The following is a 14,608-nucleotide window of genomic DNA, read 5'->3' as shown; positions in this document are numbered from 1 at the left end:
AAATACATATATGGTATTGTTTTGTATTCATTGTTTTCTGTAATTAAATTACAATTTTATATATATACAGACGTGGACGAATTTGTTGGTACCCCTCGACGAAAAAAAGAACCCAGAATTTTCTCTGAAATAACTTGAAAGTAATAAGCATCCATCATTGTTTATTCCATATTTAATAGAAATCAGACTGACTTGATTTTTGATTCAACAGAATAATTTACATAATAAAACAAATGAAAATGGACAAAAAACATGGGACCCTTAACCCAATATTTTGTTGCACAACCTTTAGAGGCAATCACTGCAATCAAGTGATTTCTGTAGCTCTCAATGAGACTTGTGCACCTGTCAACCAATAGTTTGGCCCACTCTTCCTGAGCAAACTGCTCCAGCTGTCTCAGGTTTGAAGGGGGCCTTCTCCAGGCTGCATGTTTCAGCTCTTTCCATAGATGTTCCATAGGATTCAGATCAGGGCTCATAGAATGCCACTTCAGAATAGTCCAGTGTTTTATTCTTATCCGTTCTTGGTGCTTTTAGCTGTGTGTTTTGGGTCATTATCCTGTTGGAGGAGCCATGACCTGTGACTGAGACAGAGCTTTCTGAAACTGGGCAGTACGTTTGGCTCCAGAATGCCTTGATAGTCTTGAGATTTCATTTTGCCCTGCACAGATTCAAGGCACCCCGTGCCAGACGCAGCAAAGCAGCTCCAAAACACAACCGAGCCTCCTCCATGTTTCACAGTAGGTATGGTGTTCTTTACTTTGTAAGCTTCATTTTTTTGTCTGTGAACATAGAGCTGATGTGACTTGCCAAAAAGCTCAAAGGGCACAAAGGACATTCTCCCAGAAGCATTGTGGCTTGTCAATATGTATTTCAGCAAATTCCAGTCTGGCTTTTTATGTTTTTCTTTTAAAAGGGGAGTCCTCCTGGGTCTTCTTCCATGGAGCCCTCTGTCACTAAAAAAAGCAACGGATGGTGCGATCAGACACTGATGTACCTTGACCTTTGAGTTCAGCTTGTACCTCTTTGGAAGTTGTCCTCGTTATCCTTCTGTCCAATCCGGGGTCAATTTTCCTCTTGTGGCCGCGTCCAGGGAGGTTGGTTACAGTCCCATGGATCTTAAACTTCTTTATAATATTTGCAGCTGTAGTCTCAGGAACATCAAGCTGCTTGGAGATGGTCTTTTAGCCTTTACCTTTAACATGCTTGTCTATCATGTTCTTTCTGATGTCCTCAGACACCTCTCTCTCTCTGCTTTCTCTGGTCCATGTTAGTGTGGTGCACACCATGATACCAAACAGCAGAGTGACTGCTTTTCTCCATTTAAATAGGCTGAATGACTGATTATAAGATTGAAGACGTGTGATACCAATTAAAGAAAACAGTTCATTTGAAATATCACTATAATCCAATTATTTATAATCTTTTCTAAGGGGTACCAACAAAACGGTCCCAGCCATTTTAGAATATAATTGATCTCTTTAGCAATAATTGATCTCTTTTCACAGTTTCTTTGCTATACTCTATGACATACCAAAGGCATGCAGGTATACATGAGAAAATTGGTTTTAATTTCATAATTTTTCAGGTCGGAATCAAGCATTGTTTCAATGAGCTGTAAGGGGACCAAAGAAATGTGTCCACATCTGTGTGTGTGTGTGTGTGTGTGTGTGTGTGTGTGTGTGTGTGTGTGTGTGTGTGTGTGTGTGTGTGTGTGTGTGTGTGTGTGTGTGTGTGTGTGTGTGTGTGTGTGTGTGTGTGTGTGTGTGTCTGTCTGTGTGTGTGTGTGTGTGTGTGTATATATATATATATATACACACACACACACACACACAGACAGACACAGACACAGACACAGACACAGACAGACACACTCTCTGACCGGAGGTGACCTCCCTGCAGGAAACATGCCCCATGTCCCGCGCATAACAAAATCTAAAATGCAAATGGCTGTGTGAGAGTTCCTGCCCTGCCTTCTCAAACTGGAGGAGATAAGAAAACAAGGCCCTGCATGACAGAACTTGTAAATCTCTGCTGCAGAGAGACCATGTGAGGGACATTAAGATTCATTCCACGGCTCAATGTTGGCAACAACAACTTTGTAAATGTGGAACGCCGAGTGATAAATGAGGCTGCCTGGTGAAGATAAATGCAGGGGGAAAAACCAAAAATATGAAAGTTTTCCGGTTTCCTCTTCCCTGTGCCGTGATTCACCAGGCTACGGCACTTCACCTGGACAGGGGTGGGGCCTTCCTCTGGCTGTCTTACATTTCACGATAAATTCTTCATAGTGGAAACAATGAAATAATTGATCTCTTTTATCCCCACACTCAGTATGGGGGGTTCAATGTGTACACCAAGTCACGTCAGAGATGCAACCAGTGCTAAAGGTATAGTCTGTTAGCACACTAGCTAGCTTGTCAACTATAAACAATAAGACAAACATAAGGAAGCAGAATTACAACATTTATTTCTCCCTCACAACTTAATGCAAACCACACAATCTAAATCAAATCGAATGGTGAGATCCTGTCCAACACAACAGCATCACCATCATATACATCCAGACAACCCGACCCGTGGGCCACAGAGAAACCAGCTACACCGTTCCATCCCAGCTCAAGCACAATTGCCCTCGACATGGCCTCTACCATGTCACAACCACGTCACGACCACGCCTCGACATGGCCTCTACCACGTCACGACCACGTCTCGACATGGCCTCTACCACGTCACGACCACGCCTCGACATGGCCTCTACCACGTCACAACCACGTCACGACCACGCCTCGACATGGCCTCTACCACGTCACAACCACGTCACGACCACGCCTCGACATGGCCTCTACCACGTCACAACCACGTCACGACCACGCCTCGACATGGCCTCTACCACGTCACAACCACGTCACGACCACGCCTCGACATGGCCTCTACCACGTCACGACCACGTCTCGACATGGCCTCTACCACGTCACGACCACGCCTCGACATGGCCTCTACCACGTCACAACCACGTCACGACCACGCCTCGACATGGCCTCTACCACGTCACAACCACGTCACGACCACGCCTCGACATGGCCTCTACCACGTCACGACCACGTCTCGACATGGCCTCTACCACGTCACGACCACGTCTCGACATGGCCTCTACCACGTCACAACCACGTCACGACCACGCCTCGACATGGCCTCTACCACGTCACGACCACGCCTCGACATGGCCTCTACCACGTCACAACCACGTCACGACCACGCCTCGACATGGCCTCTACCACGTCACGACCACGTCTCGACATGGCCTCTACCACGTCACGACCACGTCTCGACATGGCCTCTACCACGTCACAACCACGTCACGACCACGCCTCGACATGGCCTCTACCACGTCACGACCACGCCTCGACATGGCCTCTACCACGTCACGACCACGCCTCGACATGGCCTCTACCACGTCACGACCACGCCTCGACATGGCCTCTACCACGTCACGACCACGCCTCGACATGGCCTCTACCACGTCACGACCACGCCTCGACATGGCCTCTACCACGTCACGACCACGCCTCGACATGGCCTCTACCACGTCACAACCACGTCACGACCACGCCTCGACATGGCCTCTACCACGTCACGACCACGTCTCGACATGGCCTCTACCACGTCACGACCACGCCTCGACATGGCCTCTACCACGTCACAACCACGTCACGACCACGCCTCGACATGGCCTCTACCACGTCACGACCACGTCTCGACATGGCCTCTACCACGTCACGACCACGTCTCGACATGGCCTCTACCACGTCACAACAACCATATCCCCACACTCAGTATGGGGGGTTCAATGTGTACACCAAGTCACGTCAGAGATGCAACCAGTGCTAAAGGTATAGTCTGTTAGCACACTAGCTAGCTTGTCAACTATAAACAATAAGACAAACATAAGGAAGCAGAATTACAACATTTATTTCTCCCTCACAACTTAATGCAAACCACACAATCTAAATCAAATCGAATGGTGAGATCCTGTCCAACACAACAGCATCACCATCATATACATCCAGACAACCCGACCCGTGGGCCACAGAGAAACCAGCTACACCGTTCCATCCCAGCTCAAGCACAATTGCCCTCGACATGGCCTCTACCATGTCACAACCACGTCACGACCACGCCTCGACATGGCCTCTACCACGTCACGACCACGTCTCGACATGGCCTCTACCACGTCACGACCACGCCTCGACATGGCCTCTACCACGTCACAACCACGTCACGACCACGCCTCGACATGGCCTCTACCACGTCACAACCACGTCACGACCACGCCTCGACATGGCCTCTACCACGTCACAACCACGTCACGACCACGCCTCGACATGGCCTCTACCACGTCACGACCACGTCTCGACATGGCCTCGACATGGCCTCTAACACGTCACGACCACGCCTTGACACGTCACGACCACGCCTCGACATGGCCTCTACCACGCCTCGACATGGCCTCTACCACGCCTCGACCACGCCTCGACATGGCCTCTACCACGTCACGACCACGCCTCGACATGGCCTCTAACACGTCACGACCACGCCTTGACACGTCACGACCACGCCTCGACATGGCCTCTACCACGCCTCGACATGGCCTCTACCACGTCACGACCACGCCTCGACATGGCCTCTACCACGTCACGACCACGCCTCGACATGGCCTCTAACACGTCACGACCACGCCTCGACATGGCCTCTACCACGTCACGACCACGCCTCGACATGGCCTCTACCACGCCTCGACATCGCCTCTACCACGTCACAACCATGCCTCGACATGGCCTCTAAAACGCCACGACCACCCCTCGACTTGGCCTCGACATGGCCTCTAACACATCACGACCACGCCTCGACACGTCACGACCACGCCTCGACATGGCCTCTACCACGCCTCGACATCGCCTCTACCACGTCACAACCATGCCTCGACATGGCCTCTAAAACGTCACGACCACGCCTCGACATGGCCTCGACATGGCCTCTAACACGTCACGACCACGCCTTGACACGTCACGACCACGCCTCGACATGGCCTCTACCACGCCTCGACATCGCCTCTACCACGTCACAACCATGCCTCGACATGGCCTCTAAAACGTCACGACCACGCCTCGACATGGCCTCGACATGGCCTCTAACACGTCACGACCACGCCTTGACACGTCACGACCACGCCTCGACATGGCCTCTACCACGCCTCGACATGGCCTCTACCACGTCATGACCACGCCTTGACACGTCACGACCACGCCTCGACATGGCCTCTACCACGTCATGACCACGCCTCGACATGGCCTCTACCACGTCACGACCACGCCTCGACATGGCCTCTACCACGTCACGACCACGCCTCGACATGGCCTCTACCACGCCTCGACATCGCCTCTACCACGTCACAACCATGCCTCGACATGGCCTCTAAAACGTCACGACCACGCCTCGACATGGCCTCGACATGGCCTCTAACACGTCACGACCACGCCTCGACACGGCCTCTACCACGCCTCGACATCGCCTCTACCACGTCACAACCATGCCTCGACATGGCCTCTAAAACGTCACGACCACGCCTCGACATGGCCTCTAAAACGTCACGACCACGCCTCGACATGGCCTCGACATGGCCTCTACCACGTCACGACCACGCCTCGACATGGCCTCGACATGGCCTCTACCACGTCACAACCACGCCTCGACATGGCCTCTACCACGTCACGACCACGCCTCGACATGGCCTCTAACACGTCACGACCACGCCTCGACATGGCCTCTACCACGTCACGACCAGGCCTCGACATGGCCTCTACCACGTCACGACCACGCCTCGACATGGCCTCTACCACTGGACATGGCCTCTACCACGTCACAACCACGTCACGACCACGCCTCGACATGGCCTCTACCACGTCACGACCACGCCTCGACATGGCCTCGACATGGCCTCTACCACGTCACGACCACGCCTCGACATGGCCTCTACCACGTCACTACCACGCCTCGACATGGCCTCTACCACGTCACGACCACGCCTCGACATGGCCTCTACCACGTCACGACCACGCCTCGACATGGCCTCTACCACGTCACGACCACGCCTCGACATGGCCTCTACCACGTCACGACCACGCCTCGACATGGCCTCTACCACGCCTCGACCACGCCTCGACATGGCCTCTACCACGCCTCGACATGGCCTCTCCCATGTCACAACCATGCCTCGACATGGCCTCTAACACGTCACGACCACGCCTCGACACGTCACGACCACGCCTCGACATGGCCTCTACCACGTCACGACCAGGCCTCGACATGGCCTCTACCACGTCATGACCAGGCCTCGACATCGCCTCTACCACGTCACAACCACGTCACAACCACGCCTCGACATGGCCTCTAACACGTCACGACCACGCCTCGACATGGCCTCTACCACGCCTCGACATGGCCTCTACCACGTCACGACCACGCCTCGACATGGCCTCTAACACGTCACGACCACGCCTCGACATGGCCTCTACCACGTCACGACCAGGCCTCGACATGGCCTCTACCACGTCACGACCACGCCTCGACATGGCCTCTACTACGTCACGACCACGCCTCGACATGGCCTCTAACACGTCACGACCACGCCTCGACATGGCCTCTACCACGTCACGACCAGGCCTCGACATGGCCTCTACCACTCGACATCGCCTCTACCACGTCACAACCACGTCACGACCACGCCTCGACATGGCCTCGACATGGGCTCTACCACGTCACGACCACGCCTCGACATGGCCTCGACATGGCCTCTACCACGTCACGACCAGGCCTCGACATGGCCTCTACCACGTCACTACCACGCCTCGACATGGCCTCTACCACGCCTCGACATCGCCTCTACCACGTCACAACCATGCCTCGACATGGCCTCTAAAACGTCACGACCACGCCTCGACATGGCCTCTAACACGTCACGACCACGCCTCGACATGGCCTCTACCACGTCACGACCACGCCTCGACATGGCCTCTAACACGTCACGACCACGCCTCGACATGGCCTCTACCACGTCACGACCAGGCCTCGACATGGCCTCTACCACGTCACTACCACGCCTCGACATGGCCTCTACCACGCCTCGACATGGCCTCTACCACGTCATGACCAGGCCTCGACATCGCCTCTACCACGTCACAACCACGTCACAACCACGCCTCGACATGGCCTCTAACACGTCACAACCACGCCTCGACATGGCCTCTACCACGCCTCGACATGGCCTCTACCACGTCACGACCACGCCTCGACATGGCCTCTAACACGTCACGACCACGCCTCGACATGGCCTCTACCACGTCACGACCAGGCCTCGACATGGCCTCTACCACGTCACGACCACGCCTCGACATGGCCTCTACTACGTCACGACCACGCCTCGACATGGCCTCTAACACGTCACGACCACGCCTCGACATGGCCTCTACCACGTCACGACCAGGCCTCGACATGGCCTCTACCACTCGACATCGCCTCTACCACGTCACAACCACGTCACGACCACGCCTCGACATGGCCTCGACATGGGCTCTACCACGTCACGACCACGCCTCGACATGGCCTCGACATGGCCTCTACCACGTCACGACCAGGCCTCGACATGGCCTCTACCACGTCACTACCACGCCTCGACATGGCCTCTACCACGCCTCGACATCGCCTCTACCACGTCACAACCATGCCTCGACATGGCCTCTAAAACGTCACGACCACGCCTCGACATGGCCTCTAACACGTCACGACCACGCCTCAACATGGCCTCTACCACGTCACGACCACGCCTCGACATGGCCTCTAACACGTCACGACCACGCCTCGACATGGCCTCTACCACGTCACGACCAGGCCTCGACATGGCCTCTACCACGTCACTACCACGCCTCGACATGGCCTCTACCACGCCTCGACATGGCCTCTACCACGTCACAACCATGCCTCGACATGGCCTCTAAAACGTCACGACCACGCCTCGACATGGCCTCGACATGGCCTCTAACACGTCACGACCACGCCTCGACAGTCACGACCACGTCACGACCACGCCTCGACATGGCCTCTACCACGCCTCGACATGGCCTCTACCACGTCACAACCACGCCTCGACATGGCCTCTAACACGTCACGACCACGCCTCGACATGGCCTCTACCACGTCACGACCAGGCCTCGACATGGCCTCTACCACGTCACGACCAGGCCTCGACATGGCCTCTACCACTCGACATGGCCTCTTCCACGTCACAACCACGCCTCGACATGGCCTCTACCACGTCACGACCACGCCTCGACATGGCCTCTAACACGTCACGACCACGCCTCGACATGGCCTCTAACACGTCACGACCACGCCTCGACATGGCCTCTACCACGTCACGACCACGCCTTGACCAGGCCTCGACATGGCCTCTACCACGCCTCGACATGGCCTCTAACACGTCACGACCACGCCTCGACATGGCCTCTACCACGTCACGACCACGCCTTGACCAGGCCTCGACATGGCCTCTACCACGCCTCGACATGGCCTCTAACACGTCACGACCACGCCTCAACATGGCCTCTACCACGTCACGACCACGCCTTGACCAGGCCTCGACATGGCCTCTACCACGCCTCGATATGGCCTCTAACACGTCACGACCACGCCTCGACATGGCCTCGACATGGCCCTTTACCACGTCACGACCACGCCTCGAAATGGCCCTTTACCACGTCACGACCACGCCTCGACATGGCCTCTACCACGTCACGACCAAGCCTCGACATGGCCTCTACCACGTCTCGACATGGCCTCGACCACGTCACGACCACGCCTCGACCACGCTTCGACCACGTCACAACCACGCCTCGACATGGCCTCTACCATGTCACGACCATGCCTCGACCACGCCTCGATATGGCCTCGACATGGCCTCTACCACGTCACGACCATGCCTCGACATGGCCTGTACCACGTCACGACCAGGCCTCGACCACGTCACGACCAGGCCTCGACCACGTCACGACCAGGCCTCGACCACGTCACGACCAGGCCTCGACCACGCCTCGATCCAGGCCTCGGCCATGTCACGACCAGGCCTCGACCACGCCTCGATCAAGGCCTCGTTCATGTCACGACCAGGCCTCGACCACGCCTCTTCATGGCCTCGACCATGTCACGACCAGGCCTTGACCACGCCTCTTCATGGCCTCGACCATGTCACGACCAGGCCTTGACCACGTCTCTTCATGGCCTCGACCACGCCTCGATCCAGGCCTCGACCACGCCTCGATCCAGGCCTCGACCACGCCTCGATCCAGGCCTCGACCACATCACGACCAGGCCTCGACCACGTCACGACCAGGCCTCGACCACGCCTCTTCATGGCCTCTACCAGGCCTCTACCAGGCCTCTACCAGGCCTCTCTGGGCCGACACAGAAAGCCTGGCCACACGACAAGCTAACAGCACACCAGGGAAGGCAGGATGTAATGGGAGCGATCTGGAGAAGGCACGCCGGAGGATGGGTGTGTGCTGGTTACCTGGAGGTACATTGTAGTGGGGGGCATTGGGGTCAGGCTGGGGCGAGGTCTTGCTCAACTCCCTGGGGGAGAGTCTGTATGGGGAGCCTGGCCGACCAGACTGGGCCTCCTGGTCCAGAGCCAGCTTCATATCAAAGGGCATGTAGGGGTGGGGCTTCCCTGCAGGTCACAGGCATAAGGACAGAGGGAAGACATGCACTTAGGGCTGGGTAAAAAAAAAAAAAAATGATCGAATCGATAGTCCAATACGATTCAGTTTATTGCTTTATTTGTCATCTCACTGTTCTCTGCTTAAATTAAATACTGCCACAGTCACAACTGAACTGACAGAATTCATTTCTGTATAAAATATATTTGAAATGCATTTCAGATTACTGAAAGGTCGGTCGCAATTATGTATGAAATGCATTTGTTTTTTATATGTAATATGAAAGTGTAGAATCTTCAAAACAAGGTATCACTTGTGGGATTCAAGGAAATATTTAGGGATCTATGACTTATTAAAGATGAAGGTTTTGGAAACAGAAGTTCTGAGGAATCAGCTATTTAAGTTTTAGAAACATTTCCAGACATGTACAGAACAAAATACACATTTACAAAGACAATTAGTGCTTTAAATGGTTACATCTGGATAGTGCTGTACTCATTCAATGAGCTCATGAGGAATGTGTTTTTCTGAAATAATGCTTGAATCATTAATTCATAAAAATATTGGAAAATGCATAATTCAATCCTCTAATTTCAAGTTTAAGATATTTTTTCATTCTCACTATAGTAACATTTCCCTTCTATTTTTCTGTAACTTCTAACCCTTCCCATTTCATGCCTGTATTGTTTTATTACAATGACATTCATTCATGTGCGTTCCTGTACTTACTAAAAACCTATCGCCAGAAAACAACAACTCTCAGAATGCAAATGGTGGGGTCCTCCCAGTCCTTTGCATTCTGGGAATTGTCGTTTTTCTGGATGTGCCGCTCCACCGCCGCCTCCCGCCACCACTTCCTGCCGCCTCCTCCCGCCACCGCCACCCCCCGCTGCCAGAATTTGATTGAGAGCTTCTGCACTCTTCTCATAATCCATAACAACACAGATTATGTTTTCACAGAGAAGGGAAATTTCTTGCTTCTGGTGTTTATTTGTTGTTGTTTATTGAAACATTGTTATGGAAGTGACGTGAGCTCTTCTTCTTCGTGTCCTCTGAGGCGTTGCAGCGCAAATTTTTTATTTTATTTTTTAATCAAAATGATTTCACATTGCGACTTCACATCACTGGTTATACCGAAGGATTGTCTTGATCTGCATGTTTGCATCTAAGGGAACGGTAAGATTGCCGTTTGCGCTGTTGAACAAGTTGGTGCGTGACTCAGGTAACCTCAGCCTTTTAATATTTATCTAATGTTTAGAAATCAAGCACAGTTTTGAAAATAAGTAGAGAGATCGAAAACAACTTGAGAAGATAAATCTTCTATAATCTCATTTTGGCCTGAAAATGGAATTTCAGAGGTTTTTCCTGTCCAGCCAGCTCTGCGAAATGTGCCAGGGTAGGACGCGTCAGGTCACATATATCAATATAGAATCATATATTGAGCCACGTCAGTAATATCGGAGCGAAATTATATTGAATCAAATTGAATTGTAAGATCTTGCCCAATACCCAGCCCTACATGCACCGTCAGGATCAGGATCAGCATCATGTCAGCCAGCACCGAGCAGGCACACATTTGACAGGGAAACGGAAACGGCCGACACGTCACCAGGACACACCAGCCTCATCTTAGCCCCATAGCGTCCTACTTGACAACACTCCTGACACCACTACCCATCCATCCAGGACCGACGTAGATCAGATATTCAGGAACTCTGCCGCCATGACTAGAATAGAATTAGAATTATGCCTCTGTGTCTAGAAGTGCAGAGCTTCCCACTCCTACACGCCACCTTCAACACAACACAAAAAGCCTCCTTCAAGTCGAAAAGAAGATTCATAAGGAAAAGAAGACATGAATTTGAAATTCCCAAAAACGAATGAGACCTGCATGAAATAAAAGAGACTATAAACAGCCATCTCACAAGAAGCCACAGAACTGGCAGTGAGAGCTTCCTTTGTGTGTCTTTGCTAAGTAGGTTCTCCCGATGCTGAAGCTATAGCTGGTAGGCATGCCAGCTGGTTCGCCAACTATAAACAGCAAAGCAAACATGAGGAAATATAATTACACCATTTATTTATGCCGCTTTTTTTTCCTCAATCACAACAATTACACTGAAACCAAGTGATTCCTGCGCAAAACTTTGTTGTCATGAATGCTGGTGCGACCGGGGCTTAGGGAGTTATCCTGTGTTAGCCTCATTGAGCAGCATATCAGATGGCGTAGGGGTAACAAGTTTAGTGCTGCCGTACCATCCCTGTCCAAAATGTTGGGACTGCGGGTGTGGAACCCGGGGTGGTTGGAGGCCCTGCGGTCCAGCTCGCCCTGATCCAGCCTCTGCTTGTCCTCCTGGTGAGCAGACTCGTGCACGGCCTTGATCTGGTGCTGGAACATGGCAAAGCCGCTGATGGGAATGCCACCGGGGCCAAAAGGACCAGGCACCTAGAGAGAGAGCGGGAGGATTAGTTGTGGTGCCAGACACAGGTTTCCCTGGGGAGATGCTGAGCAGATCATTAGAATGATGATAGAAAAGCAGCATAAGCTAGACATTCCTCAGATGTTTTCACTACATGTTTGTGTTACAGTTGAGGAACTTTTACATCTTTGAGGAATACAATTACAACAATGGGGATCCTAATAAAGCCTTGATACCTCACCTTAAAATAAGCAAATTTGCTTTTTTGAAACTTAAAAGTGAGCAAAGGCTGGGCACAGATAATATCCCTATCAATATCAGAATTGGTTATTTTTCCTCATTTTCATATACTATTTCTCTTGATAAGGGTTGGTGCATTGTTGTACAGACAGACAAGTAGAATAAAAAAGTTTAACAGTCTGAAAAACCAAGCCAAAAAAAAAAACAAATATAGAAGAAGATACAGGATGTATTCTAGAAGTCTGGTTGCGAGAATTAACATATCAACAAACTGACAGCTTGAAGTACAATAACAACTGACTACATTTGGATAAGCATGACATGAATTCACTGGTCGGTAGATTGAGATGCTGCCTCCTCGCCTCTCTGCATGAGTACATCCAACACAGAGATGGTAGGTTGCTATAGTGACAAACCATGGGTGGGATGGCGGCGGCCCGCTCCTGCAGCTGCTGCATGTTGAGTTGGATGTGCTTCGCCGAGGATACGAGCACAGAGCTTTGAGGCCCGAGCATGGAGGGCTTGTCCATGGAAAACATCCTAAAAGACAAAACAACAACTCAGACACAGATAAACCCAACAAGCAACAAGCAACCAACCAACAAGCAAACAAGCAACCAAGTAACAAGCAAAGAAGCAACAAGCAACCAGCAAACAAGCAAAAACCAAACAAGCAACAAGCAAACAAGCAATAAGCAAAAAGCAACAAGCAAAAAGCAAAAAGCAACAAGCAAAAAGCAGTGCAGTTAGCACTGTTAGTTGTTGGCATTGCTAACAACGAATACAGAAATGTAATATTTCAAATAATTTATAATTATGGTGGTGGGTTTAAGCAGGAAATTGAAGTTGGTTGTTTAAGTATCAATATTACAATTGAATATCGATTTTTGTCACCCAGCCCCGATGTCAGCGCCCACCTCTGCCTCTCCGGCTCCGCTTCCCCGTCCTCGTCGGCACTGCAGGTGGCACTAGAGTCGTCTGAGTGGAGCTCCCGCTGCCTCTCCAACTGATCGCTCTTCTCCCCTTTCTCCTTGGTTTCGGGCTCCACTTTGACCTGAAATTCCCCGGCTTTCATGTCCACATCCTGCGGCTCGGTCTTGGGATGAAGCGGCCCCACGTAGGGGGCCATCCTGGCCCTTTCCTCCTGTGTACCCGTCTCGGCTTCAGGGCTCTTCTCCTGCTTCACGCGCAGCTCCCCGTAGGGGGGCTCCTGGGCCTCGGCCCCGCCGCTCGGCCCTCTGTCCTGCTCGGAACAATGGGCCTCGCCGGCCGCGCCGTCCGCTCTCTTGGAGTCGCTGGGCTTGGAAGGGTCCGCCTGCGAGGGCGAAGGGGCGCTCTCTGTGTCAGAGCTGTTGTCGGCACCTGGGTGAGAGGCATAAAAAGGTGCATGAGTGCAAATAGAACAACAGATCCAAGGTATTATCGCTATATAAGATCTAATGTTTGCAAAGAAATCTGGCAGTGTTATGAACAGTGGACAGGTGTTGGGCTGGGTTAAAAAGAATTGGCATTTACTCATTCAAGTTCTGTCTTTTTTTGGTTTTTAGATGGCAGGATGTCAGAGATGAAAACGAGAAAGACCAGAGTCCAACAATATGTGATGAAACACAACTTGCACCTGACTGAAGATACCCTGAGCTGGCAGATGTTCAAACCTTAAATGAAAAGATTTTGTCTTCTGTAGCTTTTGAAGAAATATTTTCTAACTTCATGAATGGACAGTGCTCTTAAGATCCAGTCAAAGCTTTGGATAAAACTCTTCTCTCCACTGACAACGCTCAGACAAGCTGTTCCAAAAATACTTGCTTTGCAGACACAAATGTCAAAGTGTGTCCAGTCACAACACATCTGGCTTCCTGTCAGTATACAAGTTTACTGTATACAGTATACTAGTACGACTAGTAATACTAAGTAATACTAGAACTGTATACAGTATACTAGTTTACAGTATACTGAGATCACGTGTACAAACACGGACGCTGCTTTCACTTGGATCTTCATGGCTTCAGATGAGAACTCCTCTGTCACTACTGCTTTCTGAGAAATGGCGGCTCCTCCAAGATGAAGTATGGGGGGTGGGGGAAGTGGGGGATGGTAGCTCAGGAGGTAGAGCTGGTGGTCTAGTCATCTAAAGGTTGCTGGTTCGATCCCAGGCTCCTCCTGCTAGCATGCTGTAGTGTC

The 14,608-nt window shown here is 51.8% G+C and overlaps 1 protein-coding gene across 5 annotated transcripts in view; it reads right to left on the bottom strand.

Annotated features, from left to right (window-relative positions):
• The window catches only part of ncor1 (nuclear receptor corepressor 1), an 81,437-nt gene that overhangs the window by 19,320 nt on the left and 47,509 nt on the right, over positions 1-14,608 (bottom strand). For 3 of the 5 annotated variants that reach the window (XM_080013653.1, XM_080013655.1, XM_080013654.1), the window contains exons 20-23: positions 13,345-13,789; positions 12,844-12,967; positions 12,024-12,213; positions 9,623-9,781 (exon numbers count right to left, since the gene is read on the bottom strand). In XM_080013653.1, coding sequence (XP_079869779.1) covers positions 9,623-9,781; positions 12,024-12,213; positions 12,844-12,967; positions 13,345-13,789 — 918 coding nt within the window. The remainder of the gene's footprint in view (positions 1-9,622; positions 9,782-12,023; positions 12,214-12,843; positions 12,968-13,344; positions 13,790-14,608) is intronic. The other 2 variants (XM_080013656.1, XM_080013657.1) reach the window with 1 other exon arrangement.

This window comes from Zeus faber, assembly GCF_960531495.2.
Source record: "Zeus faber genome assembly, chromosome: 14".
NCBI classification, from domain to species: Eukaryota; Metazoa; Chordata; class Actinopteri; order Zeiformes; family Zeidae; genus Zeus; species Zeus faber.
This window is presented reverse-complemented; position numbering and strand designations above follow the sequence as displayed.